The 16,872-nt window shown below is 46.2% G+C and overlaps 1 protein-coding gene across 1 annotated transcript in view; it reads right to left on the bottom strand.

Moving 5' to 3' along the window:
* Window positions 1-16,872, bottom strand: part of ADGRB3 (adhesion G protein-coupled receptor B3) — a 600,119-nt gene that overhangs the window by 362,601 nt on the left and 220,646 nt on the right. The window contains exon 7 of the mRNA XM_070733042.1: window positions 1,872-2,036. Coding sequence (XP_070589143.1) covers window positions 1,872-2,036 — 165 coding nt within the window. The remainder of the gene's footprint in view (window positions 1-1,871; window positions 2,037-16,872) is intronic.

Raw genomic sequence — 16,872 nt, 5'->3', positions numbered from 1 at the left:
TTCCAGTTGATTAAATCACATTATTTGAATAGCCACAAAAAGGACAAATGATAGACAGCAATATTGGTTGAGAAACACAGCACCATTTTAAGGTTTTGCACTGAACCCACAAGGTTCAGTATGATAACAGAGTAGTCAAGTAGCTCAATTTTCTTTTATATCTATAAAAGTTCAGTTCTAGATAATGATTAAAATGATTAAAGCATTTATGAGTAAAAGCATGCTATTTAATTATTTCCTATTTTAAAAGTAATTAAGGATCATACTAAAGTACTAGAGAAGGAAGGACAATAAAAACCTATTAAGTATTCAATAAATAGTGCATAAACTTACTACCCCCACTGAATTCACACACACACACACACACACACACACACACACACACGGATGGGGGCAGCAGCCCATTAATGCATTTATCTTATATTAAGCTTTTTCTTCCACAGTTTTCATTATTTAACTTTGAATGAAAGGGGTTGGCTGTAATTCAATAGCGGACCATTTGTTTGGTCAGTCATAAAGGAGGATGAAATAGCAGGTCATTTCCTACATTCTCTGAAACTTGTTGAGCGATTGCCTTTCATACTGAAATGTTTCTAATTCTTAATGAAAACTCCAAGTCCTTACGCAGTTTGCTGTTTCTACTTATGATGATTATATGAATTTAAGAGTAGAATTTAGAGCAACATTTTGTAACAAATGATTGTAGCAAACACAAATCTGATTGTCAGCATTTCAAATTTCATCTACTTTTAATACGTGTTGAGTATTAAAAAATCATCATGTTTCAAACTGAAATAATTTATGAGGGACGCAGTTAGTGAAGAAATAGGAATGGATTATAACATTATTTGGAGCCAATTATCAAACTTAAAAGAGCCTTGGTGGCACAATGGTTAGAATGCAGTGCTGCAAACTACTTCTGCTGCCTGCCATTTGCCTGAAATTTGGCAGTTCAAATCTCACCAGGCTCAAGGTTGACTGAGCCTTCCATCTTTCCGAGATAGGTAAAAAAACGAGGACCCAGATTGTTGGGGGAAATATGCTGATCCTGTAAACTGCTAAGAGAGGGCTGTAAAGCATTGTAAAGCAGTTTATAAGTCTAAGTGCTATTGCTAAAAAAATGGATCATTATCCCAACCACAGTTCCCACAACATTACTGACTTCTTCCCCTTTAGAAAAATGAGGCCATTTTTCCTCAAAGCATAATAATAAATAATAATCAAGCTTCTACCTGATGGCAATTCAAAAATATAGTTTGCTAGTTGTTTTAAGAGTTTGAGAATATAATTGTTTCTGTGTGGAGAAGGACTTGGGAGGCATCTCAGCAATTGCACCATGACTATCAGGTGCAAAGAATCAGGAGCATTTGGGTAGGTTGCAGTATAAATGATTTACTAATCACCAGGACTAAATGAGTGTTAGATAAGGGTCGATGAAATTCAAGGAGGACTGTTTTGGGCTTTCTTGTGGTAATGCAAGCATTCTAAACTGATGACATGTTTTAGTCCACCCTCAGTTCTGCCTTCTCTTCTCCTACAGTGGCTTCCCAAGGAAGAGGCAGCACACACTAGAAGTCCAAAATAAGAGACTGTGCAGTCCTGAAATCTATGGGGGAAGGAATAAAATATTTAGAGAAGCTCTTATCTATTTTGTTAGATCATATAGTTTTAATTGGGTAAGATTTTTGTCTATTAGATATATATATATATATAAAAAGATGTACCAAATCAAAAAAGGGCTCAATTGAATTTCAATATGTCATCTTTGAGCTTAGGCCTGATATGTTTCATCTTTATTTTAAATCCTAGATGTGATTATGTTAAATCTGAAAGCCATATTGAACCACACTCTACACATACCTGTTACTTACCTGGGCATCGCTGTTCACTACACCGTCTAACCTCATCTCCGCTTCCTTCACACTGTTGCCCAGTAGTAGCTGCACCTTGGCATATCCTTATTCTCTTCTCCCAGCCACCATCACAAGATTTGGAACACCCACTCCAGTGGCCCCAGTGATTCCACTGGCCATTAGCTGAAGAGAATATACACACACATATATACAATAGTTAGATATCACAACACTAGCTATTACAAAGAGACCCACTGAAATGGGTAAAGCAACCATTTAAAAAAGACAGAAGAAAGTGAAAAAATATCCAGAATGGGCAGAAGCTAGTCAAAGTTAACCACATAATTCAAATCAGTGGGAGAAAGAGAGCAATGTGCTTGAATCTAGCCGATAAATAAACTTAAACACAATACAGTGGTATCTCTTCCTAAGAATGCCTCTACTTATGAACTTTTCTAGATAAGAAGGGTGTTCAAGATTCCCCCCCCCCTCTTCTCAAGAACCATTTTCCACTTACAAACTCGAGCCTCTGAATCTGAAACCGGAAAAGGCAGGGAGAAGCTTCCGTGGGACCTCTCTAGGAATCTCTTGGGAGTAAACAGCCAGAAAAAGTGGGCAGAAACCTCTGTGTGGCCTCTCTAGGAATCTCCTGGGAGGAAACAAGGCTGGAAAAGGTGGGGAGAAGCCTCCATGAGCCCTCTCTAGGAATCTCCTGGGAGGAAACAGGGCCTCCGCCCTCCCCTGTGGTCTCTCTAATCGCACGCATTATTTGCTTTTACATTGATTCCTATGGGAAAAATTGCTTCTTCTTACAAACTTTTCTATTTAAGAACCTGGTCACTGAACGAATTAAGTTCATAAGTAGAGGTACCACTGTATAGGGTTGTCCATATTATAAGAGCTGTCCAAAGAGAAATGGCTATGGTTGAAAAACTATTCCTGCATTGGATTGTACTGTAAACATATATAGTTATGGCACCCTCTTTTTCACAGCATGATTGTAACATATCGACTCCATATAACAACTCCAATCCTCCACTGGAGGGAGGCGGAACTGAATAGGTCATTCCGCCCCAGGTACCTAATGGACTCAGAGGGATTTCAGAGGGCCCTTGGGGATTTTCCAGACTCGCTTATACAAAATCCGGCAGAGTCGCTTGTGGGGGCCTGGAATATGGCCTCAACAGAGGCTCTTGACTGGATTGTGTCTTTGTGACCTCAGGTTCACTAAAATATGTCAACCTTGGTTCACTCAGGAGCTCCGGAGGTTGAAACACCAGAAGAGACATCTGGAGCAGCACTGGAGATCCATTAAATCTAAATCCGAGCAAACACTGTTAAGATCTTATATTAAGACTTATCTAATGGCGATCCAGGCAACAAGATCTTCCCATCTTGCTGTCGTGACTGCATTTTCAGAATCTCACCCAGCCACCCTGTGTAGGCTGACCCACTCCCTCCTTGACATGGGGATGTGGTGGAGCCCTTGCAGGGTAGTGCTGAGGAATTTAATCAGTTCTTGTGGACAAAATCGCTCAGATCAGGACTGACCTGGACTCCAACTTGGTAGGATCGACTGAGGTGACTGGGGCAAATCTTAATCCAGTTGTATGGAATGAGTTTGAATTCCTGACACCTGATGAAGTGGACAAGGGCATACGAACTGCGAGCTCCTCCACTTGTTTGTCCCTCCTAGCTAGTGTCGGCCAGCAGGGAGGTGACATAAGGCTGGATCCAGGCGATTGTCAACGCTTCCTTGAGGGAGGGATTCTTTCCTCCTCCGTTGAAAGAAGCAGTTGTGTGGCCTCTCCTCAAGAAGCCTTCCCTGGATCTTTTTAAAAAAATGCCATCCAGTCTTCCTGGTCTAAAAAGGGAAGGTTGACAATAAAGTGGTGGCACTCCAACTCATGTGGTCTTTGGATGAAGCCAATTTCTTAGACCCTTATCAGTCTGGTTTCACAGAAACTACTTTGGTCTCACTGATGGATGATCTCTGGTGGGCCTGGGATGGGGGATTTTCCTCTATCATTGTGCTACTTGAACTCTCAGTGGCTTTTGATACCATCGACCATGGTATCCTTATGTGCCAACTGGAGGGGTTGAGAGTGGGGGACAATGGTTCTCCTCCTACCTCTCTGGTCAGTCACAATTGGTATTAGGGGGGGACAGAGACTGTTTTCTAGGCCCCTTCTTTGTGGGTGCCTCAGGGGTCAGTTCTCTTCCACCCTACTTTTCAATATCTACATGAAACTGCTGGGTGAGATCATCCATAGGCACAGTGTGAGTTTCCATCAGTACACTGATGACACTCAGTTGTACAGCTCCACCCCATGCCAATTCAGTAAAGCAGTGAAAGTTATGTGCCGGTGTCTGGATGCTGGAAGGTCTGGATGGGCAACAATAGGCTCAAGCTCATCCCTGACAAGACTGAGTGGCTGTGGGTTTTGCCTTCCAACAACAATTCCATCTGCCCATCCATTACTCTGGGGGGGAGAGTTTTGACTCCCCCTCAGAGAGGTTATGCAACTTCAGAGTCCTCCTAGAGTCTCAGCTGATGGTAGAGCAACATCTCTCGGCTGTGGCTAGGGGGATTTTCACACAGGTTCGCCTGGTGGGCCAATTGTGGGCTTATTTGGAGTCTCTTCTCACAGTCACTCATGCCCTAATTACCTCTAGGCTCAATTACTGAAATGCACTCTACTTGGGGCTACCTTGAAGAACATTCAGAGACTACAACTAGTCCAGCATGCAGCTGCGAGAGCCATGTTGGGCATATCCAGATATTCCCACATTAGTCCAGCACTCCGTGAGCTGCACTGGCTGCTGATTGGTCTCCGAATGCAATTCAAGGTGTTGGTTATCACCTATAAAGCCCTACATGGCATTGGACCAGTTTATTTATGGCACCGTCTTCTGCTTCACACATCCCAGTGACTGGTTAGGTCGCACAGAGTCAGCCTCCTCTGGCCCCCGTCGGCCAAAGAGTGCTGACTAGCAGGTACACGGGGAGAGCCTTCTCTGTTGTGGCCCCGGCCCTCTGGAACTAACTGCCCCGCAGATTCACCCCCCCTGCCTTTTGAAAGGCATTAAAAACATATCTATGCTGGCAGGCCTGGAGACTGTGAGCAAAAGCTTTGCTCCAGCCACTTGTATGAAATAGGAATGATTGTCTGTTTTTATTGTGGGTTTTTAGTATTTTTAATGTTTTAATGGTATTTATTGTCCTTGTATCTATTTTTATTCTTGTGAGCCGCCCTGAGTCTGTGAGGAGAAGGATGGCCTATAAATCTAATCAATAAATAATAAATAAATAATAATATAATTCTGTATATATATAAAAAAGCCAAATACCATTCACTCAACACAAAATCTTCAGAACAGTAAAGCCTACAAACTTGAAACTTGGCACATATGTTCCTCTTGGCTTCTAGGTGCTAGCTAAGAAAGGATTTTTCAAAATGACCATCAGAGCATTAGTATTTCTTATACAGTATTATATTAACATGCTCTTGTGCTAAAGAGTTAGACATTCTACTCCCCCTCCTCACAGGAAAAGAACTCTGTCCCAACTGCCAGTTGTTTTAAATTAACACACACTGATGCTATCACTTTGCTAAACTGGGGACGGGTGCACCAGCGTGTGACTCAGACAGCCTGCAGACTGAGAGTTTAGACATTATACTCCCTGTCCCCACCTGAAAAGAACTCTGTTCCAACTACCAGTTGCCTTATATTAACATGCCAGAGCATGTTTTGTAGCGAAGCATGGTTATCCAGCTACTGGTATATAATTTTTTTTAACAATTGCCAGTTTTCATTTACACAGCCCACAGTATAATACAAACAATTTATTTTTATATATTCATCAATATTGCTTGTGTTCATCCACTGTACATTTCTCACTATATTTTTATTAATACTACCAAACCAAATTTTAAAAAAGACTAGGAAAGAATCATTAGACTTTAATGATAGAAAAATGGATTCTCATTTGCCACTTTGGCTTCAGCTTACAGGACAATTCTCATCAACTTAACCTTTGAAATATCACCCAAGGAATTCTTCCATTTTTTAAAAAAGCTTCATTAATAAACAGTTTCTCATCTTTGAAAGAATTATGACTTTGCAGGAAAAAGCTATTCTTGAAATGTGTCATATGGTCGATTTATATTTTTAAATATCCTCAGTAGAAGGCAGTTTTCATAGATTTTTGTCCTTCTAAATAGCAGCTGCCCTTAATTGATAAATAGCAAAATAATAAAATAAAACGCAATGTTAGGAAATCAGCAGCACCTTAAACTCTCCTTAAAAAAAGCAAGTGAAGCAACATGAAAAGTATCACTATTCAGAAGACCTTTAGCAGTGCAGTCATAATTCCTGGAAGTTGATAGTGGGCCAGTTAAGATGATGTTGTGCTGCCCTCTACCTGCCACTGCTAGCAGAAAAAAAGTGGTTTTTATAAGGGGAAGGGGAGGTGCTGCTATTGCTGCAATGATTGCCACCATGGCACCCAGATGTTTCCAGCAGTTTTTGCCAAGGTGTCTTGTTGCTGAACAATGGGAAAACATGATTTTTGAGAACTGCCTGCTGCAGGCAACGTCAATCAACCAAAGTCTCCCTTTCGCCCACTGCCGGCATTATAACAGATGGAGCTGTCAATCTAAGGTGTCAGTCAATTGAAGGTGTCCTCACCCAACTGAAGGTGTCTCCAGGACTGAGGAGGAGGAGCTATGTCCTGGCACTCTTCACAACCTCACACAGGATTTCGTTCCAGTGCAGTTTTATGCAATTTACTTTATAGCCACTACTTTCACATAAACGTCTGCATAACAGCAGCTGATGCACCTTATACTGATAAGATAAAGAAGCTGACAGAAAGCAAGACTGAAAGCAAGAGATGTTTCCTTTTCTGTGCAAAGGATGCCACACACTGCTGTAGTTCAGCATCACCTCAGGACATCATGAAGCATCGAAAGCAGAGGGTCAAATTCTTCGCAGGCCCTTATAAATTCCACATCAACAAATTCAAAATATCCCCATCGATAGAGTGGCTTTTTCAATTCGCTCCACCTCTTCTTGCAGTTTGAGGACATGGGTGATTTGCTTTTCAAACCACTCTCTGGCTTCAAAGGAACCAACACCCACCCAAAGAGCCCTTTTCACATTGTTTATGTCAACATATATTATTCAGAGCAGCACATAAACAAGACTGTGATTACCGGCACTAGAGAACTTTGTTCTGCCTTGCATTTTTAAGCAAACTGACATGATCTCAGACTAATGTTTTCCCTTTAGATTAAGCATCTTTGTTATGTACTACAGCTCTCACTGTGAATGTTTCAAATATTTCGGGAGGAAATATAAATAAAAATAGACATTACTGAATAGAACACTTAAAAATACATTTAGAAGGACCGTTGAACTTACCTGAACGGTCTTCTCGATGCACTGCAAGGAGAGTCCAGGATGGGTAATTCTTCAGTCTGATTGGTAGGGACTGAGTTTAATTTAAATATTAGGCAGGTGCCGCCCCCTTAGCCCTCCAGTCTAAATTAAAACGAAGGAGCAATAAAGTCCAACACATTTATTGAACCAAATGAAAAACCCCACAACATTAAAGAAAGGAACCATAAACCTTAAGATGGCCCCTGGTCCAGAGCCGGGCGGGTCTGGACTCTCCTTGCAGTGCATTGAGAAGACCGTTCAGGTAAGTTCAACGGTCCTTCTCCAATGCACTTGCAAGGAGAGTCCAGGATGGGATATGCCCAAGAAAAACTCAAAGGGAGGGAGAAGGCTGGACCAGTGGCTCGGCAAAGGAACAAACCTCCTGTAGAACCCTCCTCCCAAAAGCTGCTTCCGCTGAAGCATAGGAGTCTATTCTATAGTGCTTTATAAAGGTTGAGGGAGCAGCCCAAGTGGCCGCCTGGCAAATGTCCTCTAAAGACGCCTGTGTCCTCCAAGCCGTCGAGGTGGCGGCACTGCGAGTCGAGTGTCCCGTGATCCCCTGTGGCACAGGAGAACCTCTAGCTCTGTAGGCCTCCGCAATACAATCGCGGAGCCAACGGCTGATGGTCTGGGAGGAAACTCTAGACCCCATAGATCTTGATGAAAAGGACACAAACAAGGCTTCTGAAGATCGAAAGGACTGAGTCCTGCGAATGTAGAGTTTAAGGGCTCTCCTCACATCCAGCTTGTGCCATCTCAACTCTAAGGGGTGAGTCCCATGGGTACAAAAATCCGGCAGCACAATGTCTTGTGCCCTGTGAAAAGTGGTATTCACCTTAGGCAGGAAAGCTGGGTCAAGCCGAAGGACCACTCTGTCCGGATGAAAACGACATAAGTCCGGTCGTGTAGACAAAGCCGAAATCTCTGAGACCCTTCTGGCAGACGTAATAGCCACCAGAAAGGCAGTCTTAAGAGTCAACAGCCGTAGCGAAACCTGTCGTAGAGGCTCAAACGGGGGGCTTGTGAGCGAGTGGAGAACCAAGGACAGGTCCCATGATGGGAATCGATGTATGATTGGCGGTTTAATATTAGCCGCCCCTCTCAGGAAGTCTCTTATCCATGGATGTTTGCTCAAGGGGCGATGACTGTCCAATGTAATGATGGTGGATAAAGCAGCAACATGCTGGCGAAGAGTATTCGGGGCGAGGCCCTTGTCCAGACCGGCTTGTAAGTATGTCAGGACCATAGGAGGAGAAGCCCTCTGAGGATCTACCTGTCTTTGTGCACAGAACGTAGAAAAGGCCTCCCAAGTGGCCTGGTAGATCCTCCTGGTAGAAGGCCTACGGGCAGCCTGTATGGTATCAATAACCGTGTCTGGCAGAGCGTGACTCCTCAGCCGTTCCCGCTCAAGCGCCACACGGTCAGCTGCCACCACTGAGGCTCCGGGTGTGACATGGTTCCCTGGAAGAGGGAGATTCGGTGGTCCGGAATCCTCCAGGATGGTGCAATTGAGAGTTGCATCAGGTCTGCAAACCAGATCCGACGGGGCCAAAAGGGGGCCATTAACAGCACCTCTGCTTGCTCCTGCAATATTTTCCGAATGACTCTGGGGATGATGGAAATTGGTGGAAACGCATATAAAAGACCCCGAGGCCATCCGAGATGCAGTGCATCCACTCCTTCCGCTCCCGGGGATGGAAATCGGGAGAAGAAACGAGGAAGCTGGGAGTTGAGACATGTTGCAAACAAATCCATAACCGGCACCCCAAACCTCCTGGTGATCTCCTGAAAGATCCCGGGTTCCAGTTGCCATTCCCCTGGATCTAGGGTCTCCCTGCTGAGCCAGTCTGCACATATGTCCTCCACCCCCGAGATGTGTTCCGCTGAAATTGATGCCAGATTGGTTTCCGCCCACCTGAAAAGAGACTCCGCCTCTGCCATCAGCCTCCGTGACTTTGTTCCCCCCTGTCTGTTGATGTGGGAACGCGTGGCTACGTTGTCGGTCATAACCAATACGTGCTGATCCTTCACCAGGTGAGCAAAGCTGTGGAGGGCCAGTGACACTGCCTTCAATTCCAAGAAGTTTATATTGACATTGCAAAGGTCCTGCTGCGACCACAGACCCTGGGCCATCTGTGAGGAAAGATGTGCTCCCCACCCTCGTAGACTCGCATCGGTCGTCACCGTGAGGAATTCCTTTTCCAGAAAGGAGGAACCCCTGCTCAAGGCCGGAGACACCCACCACCGGAGAGATCTGCGAACCCTGGCGTTGAGGAAAACCCTCCTGCGAGAGTGGCTTGATTTCTGCTTCTGAAAGGGGAGAAGGAACCACTGTAATGGTCGAAGGTGGTACCTTGCCCACGGTAGTATGCCAATGCATGACACTAGTGTTCCCAGGAGTTTGGATAGAAATAGGAGACTTGGGTACTGCTGGAGGCGTAGCTCTCCCACCAGAGTCCTGATTGTAGATTGCCTGTCCCGTGACAGAAACACCTCGCCCAGTTTGGAATCTATCGTCGTCCCCAAGTGGGCCAGGCGGGTCGTGGGCGTCAGGTGGCTTTTGTCTCAGTTTATGGAAAAGCCATGGTCTTCCAGGGTCTGTATGGTCAAGTGTAAGTCCTTTAATGCACGATCCCGCGTTCTGGACAAAATCACGATGTCGTCCAAATACGCCATGAGGCGTACCGACTGACATCTGAGGTGCGCCGTAAGGACATCCAGCAACTTTGTAAATGCCCTCGGGGCCGAGGATAGGCCAAAGGGCATTGCCCTGTACTGGAAGTGGGCTCCGGCGAGGCAGAATCTGAGAAATTGTCTGTGAGGAGGAAATATCGGGACATGGAGATATGCCTCCTTTAGGTCTATGGAGGACATGAGGTCCAGGTGGCGGATAGCTGCAAGAATGGACCTGAGAGAGTGCATCTTGAACCTCCTGTATTTGACATAGAGGTTCAAGTGCCTCAGGTTCAGAATCAGCCGAACTCCCCCCGACGACTTGGGAATGAGAAAGATCGCTGAGTAGAAGCCCCTGCCTTGTTGTTCTAGGGGGACCTCCTCTATAGCTCCTATGTCCAGTAAGTGGGAGATTTCTTTGTAGAGGAGTCTTCTTTTCTCCCCATCCGATGGAATGTGACACGGGAGAAATCTGTGTGGCAGAGGGCGGAAGAACTCTATTCTCAAGCCCTGGGCAACTGTGGATACCGCCCAGGTGTCTGAGGACGTAGTCTCCCATGCGCCAAGGAAAGACATCAGCCTTCCGCCCAAACAGCTGCTGTCCTTGGAGTCACTTCGCCTTCCTGAAGCCTCTGTTGCCTCCTCTAAAGGGGCGGCGGCCCTGGTAGGATCTATTCCGGTCAGCCTGGAAGGATCTGTCCGCTCGAAAGGATCCCTGGCTAAAGGAGCCCTTGAAATATGGCCTCGACGCCTGGGTGCCCGTCGAGGAGGGCTCGGACCGAAAGGGCTGCCTCCGTTGATAGGGAGTGAACCTTATATCCTGTTTCCTGTTTGCCCTTGGCATGACCTTTTTCTTATCTTTATCCTCAATGAGGACATCGTCCAGGACCTCCCCATACAGCTTCTTGCCTTTGAATGGGGCAGATGCCAGGCTCCATTTGGACTTAACGTCCGCCTGCCAGCTCCTGAGCCAAATGAGTCTACGGGAGGCGACTGAGGAGGCCATTGCGCGGGAAGTGAATTTGGCGGCGTTGACCGTGGCGTCCGCCGAAAACTCCATGGCCGCCAGGAGTTTGTTGAGGTCCTGTCGGAGTCTGCTCTCCTCCGGATCAACCCTGGATTGTAGTTCTTGGATCCAGAGAATTGTGGCCCTGTTGAAGAACGATGCCGCCGACGCGGCTCGAAGAGCCCAGGCAGCCATCTGGTGCGTTCTGCGTACCACATTTTCCGCCCTCTTGTCCTCTGCCCTCAGACCCTCCTGAGACTCCGAGGGAACGAGGGCATTAGACACCAGGCTCGTCACAGATTTATCCACTACTGGGAATTCCAGCAGGTCCTCCATTGCCTGATCAAATGTGTAGAACCTGCGATCAAGGTTAGACGGTCCCTGGGCAGCAGCCAGGTTCTCCCACGGGCGTTGGATGGTCTCCCTGAACAGGTGGGAAGATGGAATGTGAACCGTTTCCTGCTTGGGGAAAACAAACAGGCCCCCAGCAGGCTGGGCCGCTTCAGCCGCCGCTGCCTGGTCTCCCTCACCTGCCTGATCACTGGTCATCTTAGCTTTATTCAACAGAACCCTGAAGAGGGACGACTTGAAGAGACCAGTAAAGATGGGCAGTTCAGGGGGCTGCTCATCTCATCCTCAGCCCCACTGAAATTGTCTCTAGATGACTGCTCTTCATCCATCGAGCCTTCCAAGGAAAAGGCGGCTGGGGCAGTCCAGGGGTCTCGGGACCTCATCTGAGGGAGTCCCACTGGAGCCTGCTGGTGTTGCTGAGCACCTATGGCCACGCCCTGCGTATAGGCGGTGGCAATGAGGTCTTGCAAAGTCTGTGGCATACTCTGCCAGGCATCATTGGAGTTGCGCAGGCCTGCAGAAGTAGGAGTGAAGGTAGCCGTCTGACCACACTGGGCTGATGGAAAGGCTGGATATGCAGAAGGTCCTACCGCACATAGTCTCTCAGCCCTGGGTGTGGGTGTTGTCAGCCTCACCCTTTCTGGAGACCAATCCCTCTCTGTGGCTGTGCCTACCACCCCTAGATGGAACATGGGGGAGGCCACCAAAGGGTTGGGCTGATTGGCAGAAGGAACCGGGCCCAGTACCTTCTGAGAAGCCTCCAACTGCTTCTCCAGCGCTCGGATGCGCTTCTCTGCTTCCCTCAGAGAGGCCCCTTGAGAGGTCTTGGCCTTCTGGGGCTTCTCCTTTGGAGTGCTAGGTCCTGCTGAGGGCTCCTCTACCAGCTGGCTCACCTGATCTGCCATGCTGTCAATCACGGTGAGATTGCCTGTACCGATATAGCAAGCCAGTCCAAAACTCCGTAACTGCTCTAATCTACCCAGAGCAGAATGACAGCTACGCTCCTCATCTGCGCCTGCGTGTCACCAGGGCAGATTCTAGCTTTTGATCCTTAGCGCGCCTAAACGGCCTGCAAGCTCCGCCTCGCTGTCAAACTTTGACAGGGAAAAAATGGCCGCTGCCGGTTGCCATGGCAACACCCGAAGCTTTGGCGCGCGAACCTCCGCTGCCGGCCTCACAACAAAGATGGCCGCCGGAGTCTTCAAGAGATGGGCGGGAAAGCCTGCCAGGTTCCCGCCTCTCCTGGGCTTTGAAAGCGCTCGATTCCGCGCTAGATCGCTTCCCCACGGGGGCGACGGGGGGGCACGGCTGTCCTCTGAGGGCCTATGGAGGACCCCTGGCGTCCTGGCCCCTGGTATATTCGCCACGGGGGAGGGTGGACCCCCCCCGCGGCGTCAACCTACTCCTCTCCTCCGGAGTCTACCTCGGAGGTAGTTTCCCCGGGCGCTCACTCCTGAACCCAACAGACAGGCCCCTGTGTGGGTTTCCAGAAAGGAGGAGCTGCAGTCCTCTGGATTAGACCCACTGGAGGTCTGAAACCAGGGCTGCCTGAGGAGAAAACCCCCAGCTGCACCTGTGGAGAAAGGATAGGAAAAAAAGGCAAGTTAAAATTTTTGTTAAAATTTTCTTAACAATATTTAATTTAATTATTTAAATAATTAATTAATTAATTAATACACAATAAATAATTACTCAAAACCAAACCCTGTTGGCAGAGCAAAAAACTCAAAGTCCCTTTACTGCGACTGAGTTTTTAGACTGGAGGGCTAAGGGGGCGGCACCTGCCTAATATTTAAATTAAACTTAGTCCCTACCAATCAGACTGAAGAATTACCCATCCTGGACTCTCCTTGCAAGTGCATTGGAGAATAACAATAATTATAAAGCCATTGTTTAAATAACAATAGCACTTAGACTTATATAAAAAGGTAAAGGTTCCCCTTGCACATATGTGCTAGTTGTTCCTGACTCTAGGGGACAGTGATCATCTCCATTTCAAGGCTGAAGAGCCACCGCTGTCCGAAGACATCTTCACGGTCATTTGGCAGGCATGACTTTTATACCATTCCATAGTGCTTTAAAGCTCTCTCTAAATGGCTTACAGAATCAGCCTATTGCCCCCAACAATCTGGTTCTGCATTTTACCAACCTCAGAAGGATGGAAGGCTGAGTCAACTTTGAACCTGATGGGAATTTGAACTCCTGGTAGTCGGCAGAGTTAACCTGCAATACTGCATTCTAACCACTGCACCACCATGGCTCTTAAATGTAAATTCCTGTGTGGTTTGCAAATTAAAATATCGCAGAATTAAGGTGCATTGGTTGCTTGAATGTGCACTACCTGACACAGTTCCAAATTAACCTTCTCTGTCCTTGGTAGAGACAATTGGAAAGCAGGCTTAAAAGGAAGCTGCTATTCCTGCCTTTGCTGCTCTACCCATCTTCAGTTTCTAAGTGTGATCACAACCTGACAGGTTACTAAGAGCTGACTTGAATAAATTTCTAACTTAGACTTGAAGATGAAAAAAAACAAGCCTGTAAAAGCAATACTTGTAATCCCCGGATGTTTCCTCTATCCAGTCTTTTGTACTGAACCTTTTCCTAGTGCTAGTGTAAGAGAGGAAAAATTCAACTCAGACTTGCCAAAAAACACATAAATAAGAAAAGATAGCAAAAGAAAAGGAGAGAGCTTGCATACATCCCTCTCTTAGGGATTTCATATATTGCATTCCTCAAATCCCCTTCTTTCCTCCTTACATATTATGGAATGATCCAAATGTGCTTAATTCCCTCTGCTCCAAACAGGCTGCTCCTTCTATACTTCCTTTAATAAACTGACAATCCTAAAATCTCAAACAAGAGGATTTACAACAAATAAAAGCATTGGAATAAAGGCAACTGGCAAAATGCTTCCTTTTCTTACAGGTAAGATTCTAGAAGCCTAGCTTTGTGCTAAAGTTAAATCTGCAGCAAGGAAATTAAGGTCAGGTATATGTGCAATTTTGAAAAGAAAAAAGAAAAACTGAAGCAAAAAACTGTGTAGAAAGTGGCAGAGAGAGAGAGAGAGAGAGAGATATGATAAGTGCTAGTAAAATATAAATGTACTGCTATAACATGTCTGAAATTAACTAGCCTAGCCAATAATTCTTTATCTATTAAACTTACTATAAACTGTTCAGCAAAGACGTTTTGGAATTAAATGTTTTTCACTTCAGCCAAAATCAGAAAGCACATAATCAAAACAGAATTGGTTAACTTGACTGGCATATGATTTATTGCAAATTTAAAGCAAAAGAAACTGAATTGAAGCTACATGACGTTATTCATAATCCAAGGAAGTTAATTAAAAAGTATATTAAATATACATTGAATGGAGAATATGTAGTGTTTGAAGCAGATTATTATTTTTTTAAATGAATGGAAACAAAATAAACAGAAATCTTCTATCCAGGTTGCAAAATTATTTTGACAATATTGGAAATATTCACTAAAATGCAAATATTAAACTTTTTAAATGATGGTAATTTAAAATTGCATTTCTCATCTCCTTTGCTTATTATATGCAATAATTCTTTTAAAGGGCAATTAAAAGTCTCCAGTATTAAGAGACATTCCAGAAAGAGTGTTAAATGTTTCTGAGCTTTGTAATACTGAGCCATTCTTCAGTAATACACTGTCATTACAAAATGTGTCCCTTCAGCCCACATTTCTTCTTGGACAGGTATGACTGCATGTAGAAAGATATATTAAATATAGCATTCATTTTTTCATATTCTTTTTCCTTTTATAAAAGTCTGCTCTATAAATATATAGGGGTAGCCTTCAATAACCCAAGAAGTGGTAAACAGAATTTCTTCTATACATTTTCTTTTTTTTTTAATCATCTTTATCTCATGCAGATGATTTTGAAGCTGCTATAAACAATATTAAACTGTAAAGAAGTAACAACAGAAAGGATGCAGCTTATATATAGTAAAAAGGAAAAAAGGCAAATCTGTGTGAAATTTAACCTGGCGACAACAAGGGCATATCCATGTTGTTGAGTTGGCAACAATAGGGAGGCGGTTTACTTTATGTTCCTCTTGGATTTCTTTTCTCCCTTAAATTCTCAGATCAGTCTACAGCCTCCCATTCAAAACCTAATCAAGTCAGACTTTGCTAAACTTTCATCACGGTTAGCCGAGGCCAGCTTGGTGCTGCTCCCTGCTATAAATTAGTCTTAATAAACCACTTAAGGCTTTAGAAGACCAGGGTTTTTCAAGTACAGTGATCCCTCGGTTAGCGCGGGGGTTACGTTCCAAGACCTCCCGCGCTAACCGATTTCCGCGTTATACTGGATGCGGAAGTAAAAAAACCTTCTGCGCATGCGCGCCCTGGCCGCACATGCGCAGAAGGTGGAGCGACGCAAATTCGGAGGCTGGCAATGCAATGGTGATTTTTCCGGGCTCCTTGCCGCTACCCCCCCGCCCGCCCGATTCGCCCCGCTCACCGGCTTTCTTGGGGCAGCGCTGGCGGCAATGGCAAACCTCCCTCCTTCCCTTCTCTCCTTCCTCTCACCGGCTTTCTTGGGGCAGGGCCAACGCTGGCGGCAATGGCAAACCTCCCTCCTTCCCTTCTCTCCTTCCTCTCACCGGCTTTCTTGGGGCAGGGGCAGCGCTGGCGGCAATGGCAAATCTCCCTCCTTCCCTTCTCTCCTTCCTCTCACCGGCTTTCTTGGGGCAGGGCCAGCGCTGGCGGCAATGGCAAACCTCCCTCCTTCCCTTCTCTCCTTCCTCTCACCGGCTTTCTTGGGGCAGGGGCAGCGCTGGCGGCAATGGCAAACCTCCCTCCTTCCCTTCTCTCCTTCCTCTCACCGGCTTTCTTGGGGCAGGGCCAGCGCTGGCGGCAATGGCAAACCTCCCTCCTTCCCTTCTCTCCTTCCTCTCACCGGCTTTCTTGGGGCAGTGGCAGCGCTGGCGGCAATGGCAAACCTCCCTCCTTCCCTTCTCTCCTTCCTCTCACCGGCTTTCTTGGGGCAGGGCCAGCGCTGGCGGCAATGGCAAACCTCCCTCCTTCCCTTCTCTCCTTCCTCTCACCGGCTTTCTTGGGGCAGGGCCAGCGCTGGCGGCAATGGCAAACCTCCCTCCCTCCCTCCTTCTCTTCTCTCCCTCCCTCCTTCCCTCCTTCTCTCCCTCCTTCCTTCCCTCCTTCTCTTCTCTCCCTCCCTTCTCTCCCTCCCTCCTTCCTTCCCTCCTTCTCTTCTCTCCCTCCCTTCTCTCCCTCCCTCCTTCCTTCCCTCCTTCTCTTCTCTCCCTCCCTTCTCTCCCTCCCTCCTTCCTTCCTTCCCTCCTTCTCTTCTCTCCCTCCCTTCTCTCCCTCCCTCCTTCCCTCCTTCTCTTCTCTCCCTCCCTCCTCTCCCTCCCTCCCTTCTCTCCCTCCTTTCTCAAAAAGCACTTAAACTGTAACTGTACTGTTACTGTACTGTGTAATGACAGAATAAAACCCCCCAGCCCTCACCTGTGTTTGAATTTCATTCATTCACTCAGTCATTCATTCATTCATTCT

The sequence above is a fragment of the Erythrolamprus reginae genome, chromosome 1 (genome assembly GCF_031021105.1).
Source record: "Erythrolamprus reginae isolate rEryReg1 chromosome 1, rEryReg1.hap1, whole genome shotgun sequence".
NCBI lineage: Eukaryota > Metazoa > Chordata > Lepidosauria > Squamata > Dipsadidae > Erythrolamprus > Erythrolamprus reginae.
Note: the sequence above shows the minus strand (reverse complement) of the source record. Positions and strands in the feature narration are given on the sequence as shown.